The sequence below is a fragment of the Lucilia cuprina genome, chromosome 6 (genome assembly GCF_022045245.1).
Source record: "Lucilia cuprina isolate Lc7/37 chromosome 6, ASM2204524v1, whole genome shotgun sequence".
Taxonomy (NCBI): Eukaryota; Metazoa; Arthropoda; class Insecta; order Diptera; family Calliphoridae; genus Lucilia; species Lucilia cuprina.
The window spans coordinates 17278412-17296872 of NC_060954.1; the positions used below are offsets into that span (position 1 = coordinate 17278412).

General features: G+C 29.8%; 1 protein-coding gene across 4 annotated transcripts in view; it reads left to right on the forward strand.

Annotated features, from left to right (window-relative positions):
- Positions 1-16403, forward strand: part of LOC111688342 (sphingomyelin phosphodiesterase) — a 41908-nt gene extending 25505 nt beyond the window's left edge. For 2 of the 4 annotated variants that reach the window (XM_046954021.1, XM_046954020.1), the window contains 6 exons: positions 10280-10428; positions 11111-12365; positions 12421-12674; positions 12734-13028; positions 15270-15455; positions 15887-16085. In XM_046954021.1, coding sequence (XP_046809977.1) covers positions 10353-10428; positions 11111-12365; positions 12421-12674; positions 12734-13028; positions 15270-15455; positions 15887-16025 — 2205 coding nt within the window. In that variant the 5' untranslated portion in view covers positions 10280-10352 and the 3' untranslated portion in view covers positions 16026-16085. Of the gene's footprint in view, positions 1-10279; positions 10429-11110; positions 12366-12420; positions 12675-12733; positions 13029-15269; positions 15456-15695; positions 16086-16142 lie in introns of those variants that run through there. The other 2 variants (XM_046954022.1, XM_046954023.1) reach the window with 2 other exon arrangements.
- Positions 16404-18461: the final 2058 nt, after the last annotated feature.

Below are 18461 nucleotides of genomic sequence, written 5' to 3' on the forward strand. Positions count from 1 at the left end.
GAACAGAACTAGAACAGAACTAGAACAGAACTAGAACAGAACTAGAACAGAACTAGAACAGAACTAGAACAGAACTAGAACAGAACTAGAACAGAACAAGAACATAACAAGAAAAGAACTAGAACAGAACATGAACTGAACTAGGACTAAATAAGACCTGAACTAGAACTGAAAAAAATGAACTAGGACTAAATTAGACCTAAACTAGAACTGAAATAAAAATTAACTGAAACTGATCTAGACCAGAACTAGTACTGCTTTGGAACTGAACAAGAACTATAACGAAACAAAAAGTACTTTCTTGAAGCAAATTCGGAATTAATGTCGACTTATCCACTTTTATCTTTACTTTTCAATAGAAAATGTTCGACTTTGTTAAAACTTAGTAGACAACTTCGACTTTTCGATTTATGGAACCTCACTTTTAATAAAAAACAATATTTTTATTAAATGCTATTTTAGAAATCTAAAATTTTATGCCTAGTTTCGCCTGATATCTGTATAAGTCTCCCAATTCATTTAGTTTTGAATTCTTTAAGTTATGTACTAAACATATGTATGTCAGTTTAATTTTAAAATATGTTTTCACATAAATTTGAAGTTAATAAAACACTAACAAATCTATAACTATAGGCTGATACTAAAACAAATACTTTATGCCTTAGACTTAAATGGTGTGACTGGAATTTATAATTTAGAAAATAATATCATAATGACTTATTAAGAATTTCAATAACTTACAAAGTGACGAAAGAAATGTGAATTAATTAGTTATGGAAAAGAAAAAAAGAAAAACGTTAATGAACAATTGATTAGAGAGTAGCATTTTCAACTGAAAGAGGTTTCTTAAAATTAATAAAACACAACTGTGTAGGTGGTTAAACAATTCCTGGATAAACATATATATTGAATTATTATAATTATAGAGCATTTCAAAACCTGTATAGAATAAATTAGAAAATATTTTTAATATAAAGACTAGGAAATCTTAGACTTGTCAAAAAGAAAGAAGATTATGATTGTAATAAGGAAAATGCATTAATTTTAAATAATTTATATGATAATTTAAAACTATTAACATATTTATGGTTGTTTTCATTAGAATAGTTAATCAAGTTTTTTAAATTATTTTAATGTTTACAGCAAGTTTAATACATAATTAAATAAATTAAATTAACATACAAATGTTCAGCGATAACAACTAGTAATTACTATTCAAATATATAGTTTATTAAGAATATTATTTCCAATCCCAAAAACAACAACTTAATTAATATCTGTTTATTTAATTAAAACTAATAAAGTTTATAATAATGTGCAATGATCTCTTTTTTTCTCACATTTAATGACAATTGTAAATGTTATAATTTACTAAAAACTTAAATTTTCCATAGCCGGATATCGAACAATTATATAGTTGTAATTATTTACTGTAACGTGCTCTTAATGATGAATGTTTATAGATCGACAACAAGATTATTCCGTTGACAATTGTTGAAATTAATTTGAAACGAAAAAATTCCATTAAAAATCATAGCTAAATAGATTTCCTTGAAGTTAAGCATTCAACTTAATAGATGACGAACATTCCTTTACGTAAACACCTGCCAAATGGCCTTTTTCAAAATGGCAATCATAGGATAGGGACATGATTTCGACACTCCATGCACAACCACTTGGCTGCAGTACATGTCAATAGTCTAGTTTATAGTATAGTCTACAGTCTAGTCCATAGTCTAGTCCATAATCTAGTCTATAGTCTAGTCCATAGACTAGGCTATAGTCTAACATATAGTCTTGTTTATAGTCAAGCCTATATTCTAGTCTATAGTCTAGTCCATAGACTAGTCTATAATCTTATCTATAGTCTAGTACATTGACTATGTCATAGTCCAGTCTTAGTTTAGGGTATAGTCTATAGTCTAGTCTATAGTCTAGTCTATAGTCTAGTCTATAGTCTAGTCTATAGTCTAGTCTATAGTCTAGTCTATAGTCTAGTCTATAGTCTAGTCTATAGTCTAGTCTATAGTCTAGTCTATGGTCTAGTCTATAGTCTAGTCTATAGTCTAGTCTATAGTATAGTCTATAGTCTAGTCTATAGTCAAGTCTATAGTCTAGTCTATAGTCTAATCTATAGTCTAGTGTATAGTCTAGTCTCTTAATCTAGTTTAATGTCTAGTCTATAGTTTAGTGCATAGTCTAGTCTATAGTATACTCTATAGTCAAGCCGATATTCTAGTATATACTCAAGTCCTTAGCCAAGTCCATAGTCTAGTCCATAGTCTAGTCTATAGTCTAGTCTATAGTCTAAATTGTTCCAAAACCAAGTAACTGTGTAGGTGGTTAAGCAATGATAGTCTATAGTCTAGTCTACAGTTTAGTGTATAATCTAGACTAAAGTCTACTCTGTAGTCAAGCCTATATTCTAGTATATATTCAGGTCCTTAGCCTAGTCCATAGTATAGTCTACTCTATCGTTTAGTCTATAGTCTTAGTTGTTCCAAAACCAACAAAAATCATTAACTTGCATTTTCATTCGCAATTTATTATAAATCTTATGATTTGAACTATTTACCACAAAAAAACACATTTTAACCTTCAATTTTAAACAAAAATACGAAATGTAAACAATTTTTTTTAAATTAGCACTAGTTATAAAGTTCGCCATAAGCTTAAAACGAGATAAATAAATGTCGAAACCACACACAAACATAAATCACTATAATTAGTTGCTTTAGATAGAAAAAAAAAGAAGATTAAATATAATTATTTAGAATACAAAGGTGTGACTAACTAACTCACTGATAACATCACACCGGTGGTGATCAGTCAAGCATTTAATTTAATTTTTAACTTTTTCACATTTATTCGAATGCAAATTCGAATTTATTACTCTAAATAAAGTGTTTTATTACTTATTTGAACTCTACTTGATTGGATTTGCCCATATAATTTTGGAATGATTTAGAAATATCTATATTATTTGTAGATTTTCTATATTGATTGAACTTTAATTGTTTTGCATTTAAATCCTATTGCATTTGTGTATTTTCAAACGTTTTTTGATTCAATTATAATTTACATTTATGTATGTACATTGTACATTTGTATGTATGTATGTATGTTTGTTTGTATTTAAATATATTTATTTTTTTCCCAGCATTCATATTAAAACTTGCATGTAACACTTGTCGATGGCAATGACACTGCTTCCATTGCACTCTGTCCAAGTTTTAGCTTATAGGTGCCACTGCTTGTCTGTTTATGTGTTTTTTTTATGGCACCGTCAGAGGGAGCTCGAAAGAGATCCAATGGTCCAATGCTTCATAAACAATAAAATGTAGAAACAAAACTAAACTGAACTGTAGTATGAGAGTATCATTGAATAAAAATATAATTTTATGAATTTACACTCGAACTTACAGATTCATACGTGGGTGAATTGAAATGATATTAGGATTATTTCTAATCCAAAGATTTCCCCTTGAACTAGTCTATGATCAAGTCTATTGAATAGTATATGAAAAAATTTATTTACTTTTCTATAGACTAATCTATGGACTAGTCTATTGACTCGTTAATGGACTAATCTGGTGGTATATAGACTACTTTATGGACTAGTCTACTATGAACTGACCAATGGACTGATGTACCGACTGTTTACCTGTTTATTGACCAGTTTGTATATAGACTTGTCTATGAGCTTGTGTATTAGCAAGTCTTTGGACTAGTCAGTTAACTATTGAAGTCTTTTGACTAGACTATCGACTTGTCTGATGTCTTGTCTATGGACTTGTAAATAGACTTTTCTACGGACTATAAACTGGTCGATTGACTAAGTAGTATAATAAATGATATAATAACTAGTCTAAGGACAGTGCATTCACTACTTTATTAATAGTCAATTGAATATTTTATAGTCAAGTCTATTGACTAGTCTATGGAATATAGACTTGTATATTGCGTAGCATATGGACTTTGGACAAGTTTATTGACTAGTGTGCAATGTTATCTATGAACTGATCTATTGACTTGTCTATTCACTAGTCTATTGACTATTCGATTGACTTATCTATTGACTAGTCTGTGGACCGATCCATTGACTTGTCTATTCACTAGTCTATTGACTATCCATTTACTTATCTATAGACTAGTCTATGGTCTAGTCTATTGACTATTCTATAGTCAAGTCTATTGACTACTCTATTACCTAGCCTATTGACTAATCTATGGATTATGGACTTATATATTTACAAGTCTTTGGTCTAGTCAGTATAGTCTATTGTCAAGTTTATTGACTAGTCTAATAACTAGTCTATGGGCTGATATATTGACTTGTCTATTCACTAGTCTATTGGCTATTCCATTGACTTATCTCTTGACTAGTCTATGGACTGATCTATTGACTTGTCTATTCACTAGTCTATTGACCATTCCATCAAATTATATATTAATATTCTATGGTCTAGTCTATTGACTAGTCTATGGTGAAGTCTGTTGATTATTCTATTACCTAGTATACTGACTAATATATGGACTATGCACTTGTATACTTACAAGTCTTTGGTCTAGTCAGTATACATTTTGACTAGTCTGTGGTGTAGTCTATGGTCAAGTCTATTGACTACTCTATGGTAAAGTCTATTAACTAGTCTAATAACTAGTCTATGGACTGATCTTTTGATTTGTATATTCACTAGTCTATTGACTATTCCATTGAATAGTTTATGGTCAAGTCTATTGACTAATATATGGCCTAGTATATTGATTAGTCATTGGACTATTGATTAGTTTATTGATTAGACTACCGACTTGTTTAATGACAAATCGTCTAATATCTAGTCTATGGTCTAGTCTATTGACTAGAATATTGAAAAGTCTATAGACTTATATCTTGATTAGTCTATGAACTATTCTTTTATTGGTCTATTAATTAATCTATTGATTAGTCTATTGTCTGGACTTTTGGCTAATATTATTCTATTCTATGACCTAGTCTATTGAGTACTCTATTGACTTATCTTACTAGTCTAATAGCTAGCCTATGGACTACACATTTTTGTATAATATTATTCCATTAACTTATCAATTCCACCACGTTTTAAAACAAATATTTACACAGAGTAAATATTATGTAGATATTGTTATTATTTTTTTCTTTTTTGACTCTACTACTACTACTTTTTGCAATTCATTTCATTTTATTTACATTTATATTTGTAGTTTTTTTTCTACATTTTGTTTGTTTCAAAAACTGAATGAATTTTTGTCATTTTAATTTTAAATTTTAATATAATAAACTCGATATGTTGTTTTTTTCTCGTTGTAAATAAAGATAAACAAAATTTACTATGAAAATATGTATATTTTTTTGCGACATAGGACGGACATTATGATTATTATTGAGGTCAAAAGGTAAATAAAACATTTAAACAAATAAAAATAAAATTAAAAATTTGCTTATTTTAAAATCGGCAAATAAATGGGAGAACGACAAACAAACAAAAAAAAAAAAGAAATAATTAAAAATCATAATAACACTAATTGTGTATTTATTTAAAATTTCATTAAAAATTATAATTATAGAATTTATTTATATATATTTTTTTGTTGCGTTCAATTCAGTTTATAATCTACCATAATACTTGTTGTCATAAAACTGACACATTTGATTATCAGTTTTTGAAATATTCATTATAATATTTTTATTTAATTTAAATACTGCATAATATTATTAATAAACTATTAAATTATAAAATAAATTCATGTGCGAATATGTAAAAAAAAAATTAAAAGATCTCCTCACCCCACCATACTTGTGCTGAATTTTAAATGCTTTAAAAATAAGCGTTTTTTGTTTTTATTTTAATATACAAAAACAACGTTTTAATTAACCCTGACTAGTATATAGTTAGTTTTTAAATTGTTGTTATTGATTATACATTTAGATTAGAAGTGTATTAAAAACTAATAATTGCACGATTTGAAAATTTTGCTAAATTTGGGAAAATTGTTAATTTATTGGGCTACAATGAGAGTATATAATCAAAACTTATCTTTTCTCTCTCTAAGTCTAGGAAGATAAAACATAATAATGGTTAATAGACTTGCCCAGAGATTAGTAAATAGTATATGGACAAGTCAATTAACTTGTCAATAAGCTAGTTCATAGATTGGTTAATAGACTATATAATGGACTAGTCCATAGTCTAGTTTATAGACTGGTCCATAGAGTAGGCAATAGAATTCTCCATAGACTAATCAATCTAAATATCAATAGACTAATCAATAGACTAGTCACTTTACTTCTCTAAAGACTAGTCCATATATATTAGTCCAGACAATAAAATTCTCAATAGAATAATCTAAATATCAATAAAATAGTCAATAGGTAGACAATAAATTAGTCTATAGACTAACCCATACAATAGTCAATAGATTAGCCACTATATTTCTACATAGACTAGTACCTATACTCGTCAATAGACTAATCCATAGTAAATTAACAAGGTCGCAGACTATCCAATATACTCCTCAATAGACTAGTCAATAGTCGAGCCCTTAAACTACTTTATAGACTAGTCCATAGATTTCTTAATAGACAAAGTGATAGACTACTTCATAGACTAGTTCACAGAACAGACAACAGTCAATACCTTAGACTACTTCATAGACTAGTAACTATACAAGTCAATAAATTAGTCAATAGACTAGTCAATGCACTAGTCCATGTTCAATAGACTAGTTAGTAGACTAGCCACTATACCGCTTAATAGACTAGGTAATGATTAAGTTTAGTCAATAAACTTGTGAGTCAGATATAGTCCATAACTAGTCTATTGTCTATTCTATTATTGACTAGTCAAAAGACCCAATATTAATTCCTCTTACTAGTGCTCTACTGTAAGCCTGTTTTGTATCACCCTTGTCTTACTAAAATATATCCTTTCTTATTTTCTTCATATCTCTTGTGTTTTATTAATTGCATCCCATAAACTTAAACTATATACATACATATTTCATATATTGTTTTATATAAATAAAATATCCACTAAATCCAATAAATGTCCACAAGAAGATTTAAGCATTTCATTTATATTATCGCCCACTTAAAAATCCTTATAATGTCATTTTTATTGTCTTTTATTCATAAAGTTATTTATCAGAGAGAAAAAAATATAAGAAAAACTAAAAGGATTTTATATCATTAATCAAATATGCATTATTTTAAGAATCAGTATATGAGCGTTTAATAAAATTATTAAAAAAGAATATTTCATGGTCATGGCTAAGAACTACTAACTTCTTTAAAAGCTTTAACGATCTTACAATACTTTCGCTTCCTAACTATATACCGTATTTATAACTTTATTAATAGTTTATTTTTAGTTTATCAAATATATGCAATTTCCAAAATTCTTACAATCTGAAATCTATACTATTTTTGGTAAAAGTTCATATATGTATGTTTACAAACATTTACATAATATGTTCATGTGTTTGTGTATGAGTGTGTGTATTGTAAAATGCACATAATAACATCTTGTAAATCTCTTCTGATTTATTGTCGTTTTATTTAAACGCTACTGGTTTTTATGGTCCCATATTAACTGAATGACTTTATGGAAATTTATATGAGTTTGAGTAAAAAAAAAAACAAAATATTGTCAACATAATAAAGGGTGTTTAACAAAAAAACTTTTAATTGATAACACTTTTAGAAAAGACAACATTTTAAAAGATCTTACAACAATAATTCTTAAATTTTTTAAAAATATTACATACTTTTAATAAATTTTGCATAATTGTATTTTCAAACAAATCACCCTTTATTAGAGTGCGTGTGTTTGTGTGAGTGAAGAACTATTTATTGCAACATATGCATTGTATGTGAATTTTTTGTTGCACTACGGGTGCATGTTATTTATTCCTTATAAAATGCGTTTTATTTTTGTTTGTTATTCAACACCTGTCATTAATAAAATTTAGCATGAAAAATATTTAATTATACTCTACCAGCAGACAACTACAATAAAAAGAGTATTATGAAAAAGTCTGAATTAGCGTCCAGTTAGCGAATTTGTGAAAGTATAAGGCCTTATGATGAAAAAAACACTAACAGATATTAACGTAGCAACTATACTATAGATTGATCTATAGTCAAGACTAAAGATGGATCTAAAGTCAAGACTATAGATTGATCTATTGTCAAGACTATAGATTGATCTATAGTCAAGACTATAGATTGATCTATAGTCAAGACTAAAGCTTGATTTATAGTCAAGACTATGTATTGATCTACAGTCAAGACTATAGATTGATCTATAGTCAAGACTACAGATTAATCTATAGTCAAGAATATAGATTGATCTATAGTCAAGACTATAGATTGATCTATAGTCAAGACTAAAGACTGATCTATAGTCAAGTCAATAGATTGATATATAGTCAAGACTATAGATTGATTTATAGTCAAGACTAAAGATTGATCTATTATCAAAACTATAGATTGATTTATAGTCAAGACTAAAGATTGATCTATAGTCAAAACTATAGATTGATCTATAGTCTGATCTATAGTCAAGACTATAGATTGATCCATAGTCAAGACAATAGATTGAATTATAGTCAAGACAATAGACTATAGATTGATCTATAGTCAAGATTACAGATTGATCTATAGTCAAAACTATAGATTGATCTATAGTCAAGGCTATAGATTGATCTATAGTCAAGACAATAGATTGATATATAGTCAAGACTATAGATTGATTAATAGTCCAGACTTAAGATTGATCTATAGTCAAAACTATAGATTGATCTATAGTCTGATCTATAGTCAAGACAATAGATTGATCTATAGTCAAGATTACAGATTGATCTATAGTCAAAACTATAGATTTATCTATAGTCAAAACTATAGATTAATCTATAGTCAAAACTATAGATTAATCTATAGTCAAAACTATAGATTGATCTTTAGTCTGATCTATAGTCAAAACTATAGATTGATCTATAGTCAAAACTATAGATTGATCTATAGTCAAGAATATAGATTGATCTATAGTCAAGACTATGGATTGTTCTATAGTCAAGATAGATTGATCTATAGTCAGGACTATAGATTGATCTATAGTCAATACTATAGATTGATCTATAACCAAGACTCTAGATTGATATATAATCAGTACTATAGATTGATCTATAATCAATACTATAGATTGATCTATAGTCTAGACTATAAATTGATCTATAGTCAAGACTATACATTGATCTATATAGTGATCTGATATATAAAATTATATTCAATCTGGTAATCTATTGTCAAGATAACAAACTGATCTATAGCCATGACTACATACTGATCTCTAGCGAACACTAATGATCTAAGTGAGGGAAGTCAGCTATGCGTAGCCTTGGTCGATGTTGAGTGGCGTGAATGTTAGAACACGTTATTTTGGGTTAATTTTTTTTAAATTTTATAAAAACTATATTCAAATCATATTAGAAATTTTAATATTTACATAAATTTTATCGTATGTATTTCCTATTAGACTTTTAAATTATTTAAACCAACTTTCATAACAGTCATTTTCTATATACACTCAACTAGAATTAGGTCAATGGGTTTCATTTCATGGTATAATTAAAATTTTTTTAAACAAAATTTACCTTTAATTTTATATGTTTGTTATGCAATTCACTATAAGATTTTGACCAAAGAGATTTCTATTAAAAAACATTGATTTCATGACTTTGCACTTTCTAAAAAGAAAATATTTTTCTTATTTCTAATTTTCATTATTTTCTACTCCCTTTTAAATTCTTGCTTTAGATAGTCAAACATCTTGAGGCACAAATCTCAAGTGTGTTATGCAACTTCGTTGTTGTTCTTCAGTATTTGTACTTGCCACTGCAACCCAAACTTGGTTGAAAAATGTTTAAAAAATAGATTTGCCATTATCACAAGCAAACCAAAAACAACTGAAAAAAAAAACTCTTCAACGCGCTTGATTACTTGCGTATTTGAGTTTCTTTTTTTTTTTTTTTTTGTTCGTTTTGTCTCAAGTTTTGACTTCTAATTAAACTTTTGTAATTATTGTCGGTTTGATTCGGTTTTACTGTGGAACTATTGCTAGCGCAACACAAAATATAACAATGCTACAGCAGCAGCATCCATAGTCGCATCCCCACAAGAGTAATTTGAATTTTTAATGATTTTTTAATATGAATTTCTTTTTATTTTTTATTTAATTTTTTTTTCTTATTGTCTTTTCAGTTTTCTTTTGTAATTTGGATGAAAAATACAAGATCATAACGGCTACTCGAATTTGTTATTGTACAACAACATTATGACCCCAACAAAGACCATCATAATATGGATGGTCATATTTGCATATATGGGCTGGAACCAAATTGGGGTCTTGGGTAAGTAGAGTGATAAATTATGAAGGAGTTTTGCAGATTTTGTCATTACGTTTGTGATACGTTTGAATACTAAGTTTTAGGACTATAAACTGATATATAATCAAAACTATAGGTTGATCTTATGATAGTCTGATCTATAGACAGGACAATAGTCTAATCTACAGACAAAACTATAGAGTGATCAACAGTTAAGAGTTCAGACTGATCTAAAGTCAAGACTTAAGACTGATCTGTAGTCAAGACTGTAGACTAATCTGTAGTCAAGACTACAGTCTGATCTATAGTCAAGATTTTAAATTGATCTGTAGTCAAGTCTATAAACTGATCTATAGTCAATAGTATAGATTGATCTGTAGTCAAGACTAGACTGATCTGTAGTCAACAATACAAACTGATACATAGTCAAGAATTGAGACTGATCTATAGTCAAGACTTTAGACTGATTTGTAGTCAAAACCTTAGACGCAAACTGATCTGTAGTTCAGACTATAAGCAGATCTTTAGTCAAGACTTACCAATATTCAAGACTATAGACTGATCTGTAATCAATATTGATCAATACTCAAGACTATAGACTGAAATACACGCAAGACTATAAACTGATTGTAAACAGTCCAACCGACATTGCCAAATATGCAATTCTTCCAATTCTTTTCTTAAACTCTTCCATTTTCTCTTTAAGGTTTTCCAACTCTACACAATTTCCGACGCCAGGTGGTAAATTGGACACAACCCGAAGATGAATGGGAAATTCTCTCATTACCACGCAGCATAACACCTCATGTAGAGCTTAAACACTATGACAATCGCACTAATGCTGAACCCTCAGAAAAAGATGACGAAGAGTTTCTCGAACGTCTAAGAAAACTGAAAAATCGAACGTCTACCTCTCGTATGTTATGGTACGGAGATAATACCCCTGATGGTTTGGCCTATCCGCCATTTGTAGATAAAGCTTTAAAACTGCTAAATCTAAAGCAGGTTTCCTATGAAATCGAAAATAGTCTTCTATCCAAAGTATCGTGTACGGCCTGTAAGGCAGGAGCGGGTCTACTCTTGCATTATATACATACGGGCAAGTCGGAACAGGAAATCATTAAAATGATTTATCAGTTTTGTGCAAATCTTAATATACAAAGCCCACGAGTATGCGAAGGTGTTTCCAGTTTATTTGGCACGGAAGTGGTGTATGTTTTACAGCGCACCACTCTAAGTCCCGATGAGATTTGTAGTTTTGTCATAGGAGATGGTTGTGAAGATATCTACAATCCCTATCATGAATGGGAAGTTATATTCCCACCAGTACCTAAACCGCCAGTACTAGAGCTACCAGTACCTAAAGAGGGTGCACCTTTCTTTAAAGTTTTGCATATCTCCGATACCCACTACGATCCCCATTATGTCGAGGGTTCAAATGCTGATTGTAATGAACCTCTATGCTGCCGTTTAAGTAGTGGTAGACCCTCAAATCCCAATGCAGCTGCTGGCAAATGGGGTGATTATCGCAAGTGCGATACCCCTAAAAGAACTGTAGATAATATGCTTTCCCATATAGCCGACACCCATAACGATATTGATTATATATTATGGACGGGTGATTTGCCGCCGCATGATGTATGGAATCAAACGAAACAAGAAAATTTGGAAATTATTAAAGAAACTGTTAAACAAATGACTGAGAAATTCCCTGGTGTACCTATTTTCCCGGCTCTGGGTAATCATGAAAGTGCACCTGTCAATAGTTTTCCCCCACCCTATGTTAATCAAGTGGAAAATTCTATATCTTGGCTATATGATGAATTGGATGTACAATGGCGCAGATGGTTGCCTCAAAGTGTTTCGCATACCATACGCAGAGGAGCTTTCTATTCGGTTTTAGTTAGACCCGGATTTCGTATTATATCTCTGAATATGAATTATTGTAATAATAAGAATTGGTAAGTTTTTTGTCATTTGGCACTCTTTACAAATTTTGATTATATTTATATTTAGGTGGTTACTTTTGAACTCTACTGATCCTGCTACTGAACTGCAGTGGTTCATTTATGAACTTCAAAGTGCTGAATTTTCCAATGAAAAAGTACATGTTATTGGTCATATACCACCGGGACATTCAGATTGTTTAAAGGTGTGGTCTCGAAATTTCTATAAAATCATCTCACGTTATGAGAATACTATAATGGCTCAATTCTATGGTCACACTCACTACGATGAATTTGAAATGTTCTATGATCCTCATGATTTGGGTAAGTATTGGTCAAGATAAGTGTTAAACATAATTGAAATAATGTATTTTCTATTCTAGGACATTCCAATAATATTGCCTATATTGGCCCTTCCGTTTCACCCTATTATGATTTGAATCCCGGCTATCGTATTTACTATGTTGATGGTGATCATGATACCACTACTCGCCTAGTGGTTGATCACGAATCTTGGATTATGAATTTGAAGGAGGCCAATTTATATGATTATCCTATTTGGTATAAATTATATACGGCTAGAGCTGCTTATAATATGAAAGCTTTAAGACCTGTGGACTGGGATAACTTGATAAATGAGCTGACGCATAATCAAGAATTGTTTGATTTGTATTACAAGTAAGTTTTTGAATGGTTGTAACAGAGTTTAAAAGATTATATCATTATGATAGTCATAGACATAGAACTATGACTTGGAAACTTCAAAAGGGAATAACTAGAGAGGCCAAGTAACAAGCATTGATTTCTACAGATCACCATGAATGATGTCACCATTTTAGTCAGTATAATCTAAGGCGGGCACTCTATTGACCTCCAACGAATATTGATATCTTCTGCATATAGTCGAATTATCTCTTTTTAAGGCCCTTCGATATACAGATGCTTTCAGACTGAGATCAAACTTAATAGTCCAATTATGCTGAAATCTTAGCGATGCTACTGGAATAGAGAATGGGAACTAGGTCCAATTCTTGATGACCCTGTATATAGAATTGCAAATTCTCTTCCATTCACTTGTTCGCACTGAAGAAATGCAAATTCTTACTAAGCCAGTTTGGACTTGATACGTTCAACACGTAAGCAATTACCAGAGCAGCTGTAAACCACTTTGTGTAAGTGGTAAACAATCTACCATCGAGTTGGTAGATTGTTTACTTGACTTGGAAACTAAACGTTGAAAGATCGACTTAAATGTCATTCATTTTTATAACAAAATTATGATTTCTTTCCAAAAATCTTGGTGGCCTCTGGTGGGTTAGTGTTCTCACTGTATTGTCGAACCATTCCAGTGCCCAGATCTGCTAGCACGATCTTAATCCTTAACGAACAAGAATTACATTTTGTTGTCTCATTTACTGCTTTCAATTGATCCTTTGATATCAATCTGACAGTTGTGTCAATGACCTTATATGACGCCGTTTTTTATAGGTGCTGATCAATAATTTAACGATCTGTTGTTTCTTTTCTAAGATCAGCTAAGACCAAGCACTAGAATCAAAACTTGATTCACAATTCGTAATAGTGATTATCTTCAAATTATTATCGGCTGATCTTTTGATGTTCTCCTTAATCATTACACTTTTAGGTTTAGCTTGATTATGAATGCTTTTAACAATCTCATCAATGAACAAATGATCAATGAGAAATCAGTGAGCAAATCATTAATATCGACTTATGGACTCTCCTTTCAGTTAACAGAGGATTAATAGAAACTTCTTAATCAGTTTCAATAAAAGATTATCTTCTTATTAATGATCCTTTGATCTTCTCCTTAACCATTTGTCTTTTAGGTTTAGCTTCAATATGAATACTTTTAACAATCTCATCAATGAACAAATGATCAATGAGAAATCAGTGAGCAAATGATTAATATCGACTTATGGACTCCCCTTTCAGTCAACAGAGGATTATCGGAAACTTCTTAATCAGTTTCAATAAAGGATTATCTTCTTATTATTATCGAATGATCCTTTGATCTTCTCCTTAACAATTTGTCTTTTAGGTTTAGCTTCATTATGAATACTTTTAACAATCTCATCAATGAACAAATGATCAATGAGAAATCAGTGAGCAAATGATTAATATCGACTTATGGACTCTCCTTTCAGTTAACAGAAGATTAATAGAAACTTCTTAATCAGTTTCAATAAAGGATTATCTTCTTATTATTATGGGGTGATCCTTTGATATTTTTCTTTAACATTTGTCTTTTAGGTTTAGCTTGATTATGAATACTTTTAACAGTCTAATCAATGAACAAATGATCAATGAGAAATCGGTGAGCAAATCATTAACATCGACTTATGGACTGTCTTTTCAGTTAACAGAGGATTTATAGAAACTTTTTAATAAGTATCAATAAAGGACTGGCCAAGGATAGTCTTGATCTTTAGGAAAAAGAAAGGATATTAGAATCAGAGAAATATTCTGTATTTGTTTGGTTTTCATTAGTTCTATTAGTCCCTTTATAAGAGACAAGAAGAGAGAAATGAGAGGTTTAAGAGATTATTAGTTAAAAGATGAGTGATTTAAAATCAGACAGAGACAGAAAGAGAGAGAGAGAGAGAGTGAATACATCTAGGTAAAGGAGTCTGATCTGTGCTTTTAAAGGCGTTTATGATATCTAGTTTAATTACAGATAATTAAACTAATCTTCGTTTAACAGATCTTTAAGATTAATCTTTGTTTAACAGACACTTTTCTATACAACTTTTCGATTGACAAAAATTCCATTTATAGAAAAATTTTTAATTTTCGATCAATTAAATCGATCAGATAGTTAATAATTAAGTCTAATTACTCGGATAAAAACTTTATTTTCAAATATCTAACATGTTTATCCTCCTTATCCTATTCTAGAAACTATTGGAAGAATTCACCAGTTAGACCAACATGCGACTCAGAATGTCGAAAGCGAATCTTGTGCGATGCCAAAAGTGGACGTTCACACGATCGTCGTCACTTCTGTTCCGCTCTGGAAGCTAAAGTAGACGATGTATCGGGTAAATCATGGAAATCATGGTTCTATCGTGGTCTTAGCAATTCGTACGTACTTTTAACCTAAAAATTTTAACTCTATGTTTGTGATGTTTAATAATTTTAAGAAAAAACACGATATTAATTGGCTAAATGGTGTTATGTTATATAATATGTTAAGGAAAAAAAAAACACAATTACAAATTTCACTGCTTTACTAATCTGGGTTTAAGAAGAAGATATTTTTTTGATATTGAAAAAAATAAAATAAAAATCATTTTAAAATATTTTTAAATATTTTCATTATAGGGTTACCAACACTTTGAGTTTAGCACGTCATATAATTTAAATTTTTAAAGCTTTTAAAAATGTCAAATTGTTGTTGCACTCATTTTTACTCATAATTGGTTTATTTTTAGTTGAAAACAATTTTAATTTAATTATTTTTTTGGTAATGGTTTATTTTGTACAATTAACAAATTTTACTGCTAACTTAATAGTGGCCTCATAGCACTTGATCTTAATAAGGATAAACAACTAATTTACAACACTAATGAGCCATCACAGGACATGGAACACAATGGAATTGAAACCACCACCGAGTGGCAGGTGCCGGATGTTATTATATCTTATGGTTAATTTTATGTAAATTATCACTGGTTTTGGTTAAAATAAATGTTAATAATTTTTTGGCAAAAACTGTTTTATTTCAAATCTTTTTATATATATTTTTTTTCCAACAACCAACAATTTTAGCTACAGTTTACTCACCTCGATTGCTTATTTACCCAAATATTTAATGGGCTACGGCTGAGGTCCGCTACAACAGCTATGAACTGGCACAAGAAATGCTGCTGCTGCTACAAGACTTCCTTTAATTGTTATTGCTACGTACAATTAATTGAATTGATTAAATAGTTCAAAACCCTTATGTTTTCTATTATTAAATTAATGTTAAAGAATAAAATTTAAATAAATTTTTAAAAATACTTAACACACTTATCAGGTTTAATAATTATATTAATTATGTGATAATTATTTTATTTTATATATTTTTTTTAATTAAATAATAATAAATAACTTGTTTAATTTTTATATTTAAGTAATTTGTTATTAAGTTATTTACTAAATATTTAGTTGTTATTATTTTATATTTATATATATAAAGTGCAATTTTCTCATTATACCCTACACCACTATAGTGGGGAGGGTATTATACGTTTGTGCTGATGTTTGTAACATACAAAAATATTGGTCCAATACCCACCTTAAAGTATACCGATCGATTCAGAAGTATTTTTTGAGTCGATTAAGACATGTCCGTCCGTCCGTCTGTCCGGCTGGCTGGCTGTCCATGTAAACCTTGTGCGCAAGGTACAGGCCGCAATTTTCAAGATAATTTGATGAAATTTGGACCAAGCATGTTTTTTTGGCACAGGGACGAAGTCTATTGAAAATGGTTGAAATCGGTCCATTATTTCACCTAGCCCTCATACAACCGTACCTCCCGATTTGAACTTTTTATGCCATAATTACGTCAAATATTCTATTATCTCTCTGAAAATTGGCACAAATAAGTCTTATATAAGTATAACTGACACTGCAGATTTTCGTAAGGATCGGCCCTTATTTAACCCTAGCCCCCATACAAACCCCCCTTCAAAAAATGTCTTAAACGTCTAAAATTGACTTGTAACCATTTGTATAGCAATGAAACTCAACAAAAGTAACTGTTATTTAAAAATATATCATTTTCTCAAATTTACCGAGGATCGGCCAATATTTGACCTATATAAAGCCTCATTTAGAAATTTTAGTTTTTTTTTTCAATAAATTGTTTAAATATTTTGGAATTATGGTAATATTCAACGTAAAAGTTTCTTTAAAAAAAATAAAAATTTTAAAAATATACTTATGGTGTAGGGTATTATATGGTCGGCCATGCCCGACGATACTTTCCTACTTGTTTTCTTATTCATTTGTTTTCTTTTTGCTTTAACATTTCAAAATTTTCTTTTTTCCGCTAAAACAAAAAAAAGTCATATTTTAAGTTAAATTATTTTTTCTTGCATTTTTTTTTATTATTGTCACCAGTTTTAATATTCATATATGTATTTCTTAATTTAATTTAGTTATAATTATTTTTTGTTAATAAATAATTAACATTTTTAAGAAATAATAAAAACCAAAATAAAATTCTCATGTTTCTTTGCGTCATCCCATTGTTCATATCCGTTTTCCCACAAGTGTTCATTGATTGTACAATTTTTTTAGAGCGGGTTTTTGATTTGGCAATCAAATGTCAATCTATAAACAGATTAGTTAATCTTAAAATACATTTAGATCGGTGTTTTTAATCCTTTTGATGTTTTTGATCACAAGTTTAAAATTCGCCGTGTTGCCATACAAAACAACAGAAAACGTCACTGTTTGTTATCAAAACATTGCATGTTTTATAAAAAAGAAGAAGACAATTGTAAATGAAATATATTTGTTTTTTTTTTGGGTTTTAATTAGGATGGCGGTGCATTAAGCACTGGTATTGCCAGGTTATCACACGTTTGTCCAGAGAAAAATACCACCAAACGATCTATACCTTTATACAGGAAGTTGGAGCATCCGGACTTAATTTCATCAAAAGTATTAATGGTCTCCAACAGAAAAAAGTTTTAGAGTTTTAATGGTCTCTACCAGTATATATTTGAGTTTAAATGGTATCCACCAGGTTATATCGTGAGTATTTTATGATCTCAACCAGTTAAAAACATAACCTCACTCTGAGGTAAAACGAAAGAACGCATAACTTAGAACAGTTATACGAAGTAGTGCATTAAATTAGTGTGGGGTGAATCTTTTCACAAGAAAGACAAAAATTTCTAAGTATATCGAACCTTGCTTCCTGGGCAAGAAGATACCAATGACAGACAAAGTTAAGTGCTTAGGTGTAATCCTCGAATTAAAATGAAGACACTACATAGAGTATAGGATCAACAAAGCACATCGATGCTGGGCGATATGTAGGAGAACTATAGGCATAAAATGGGGTCTTAGTCCTACTATGACAAAGTGGCTTTA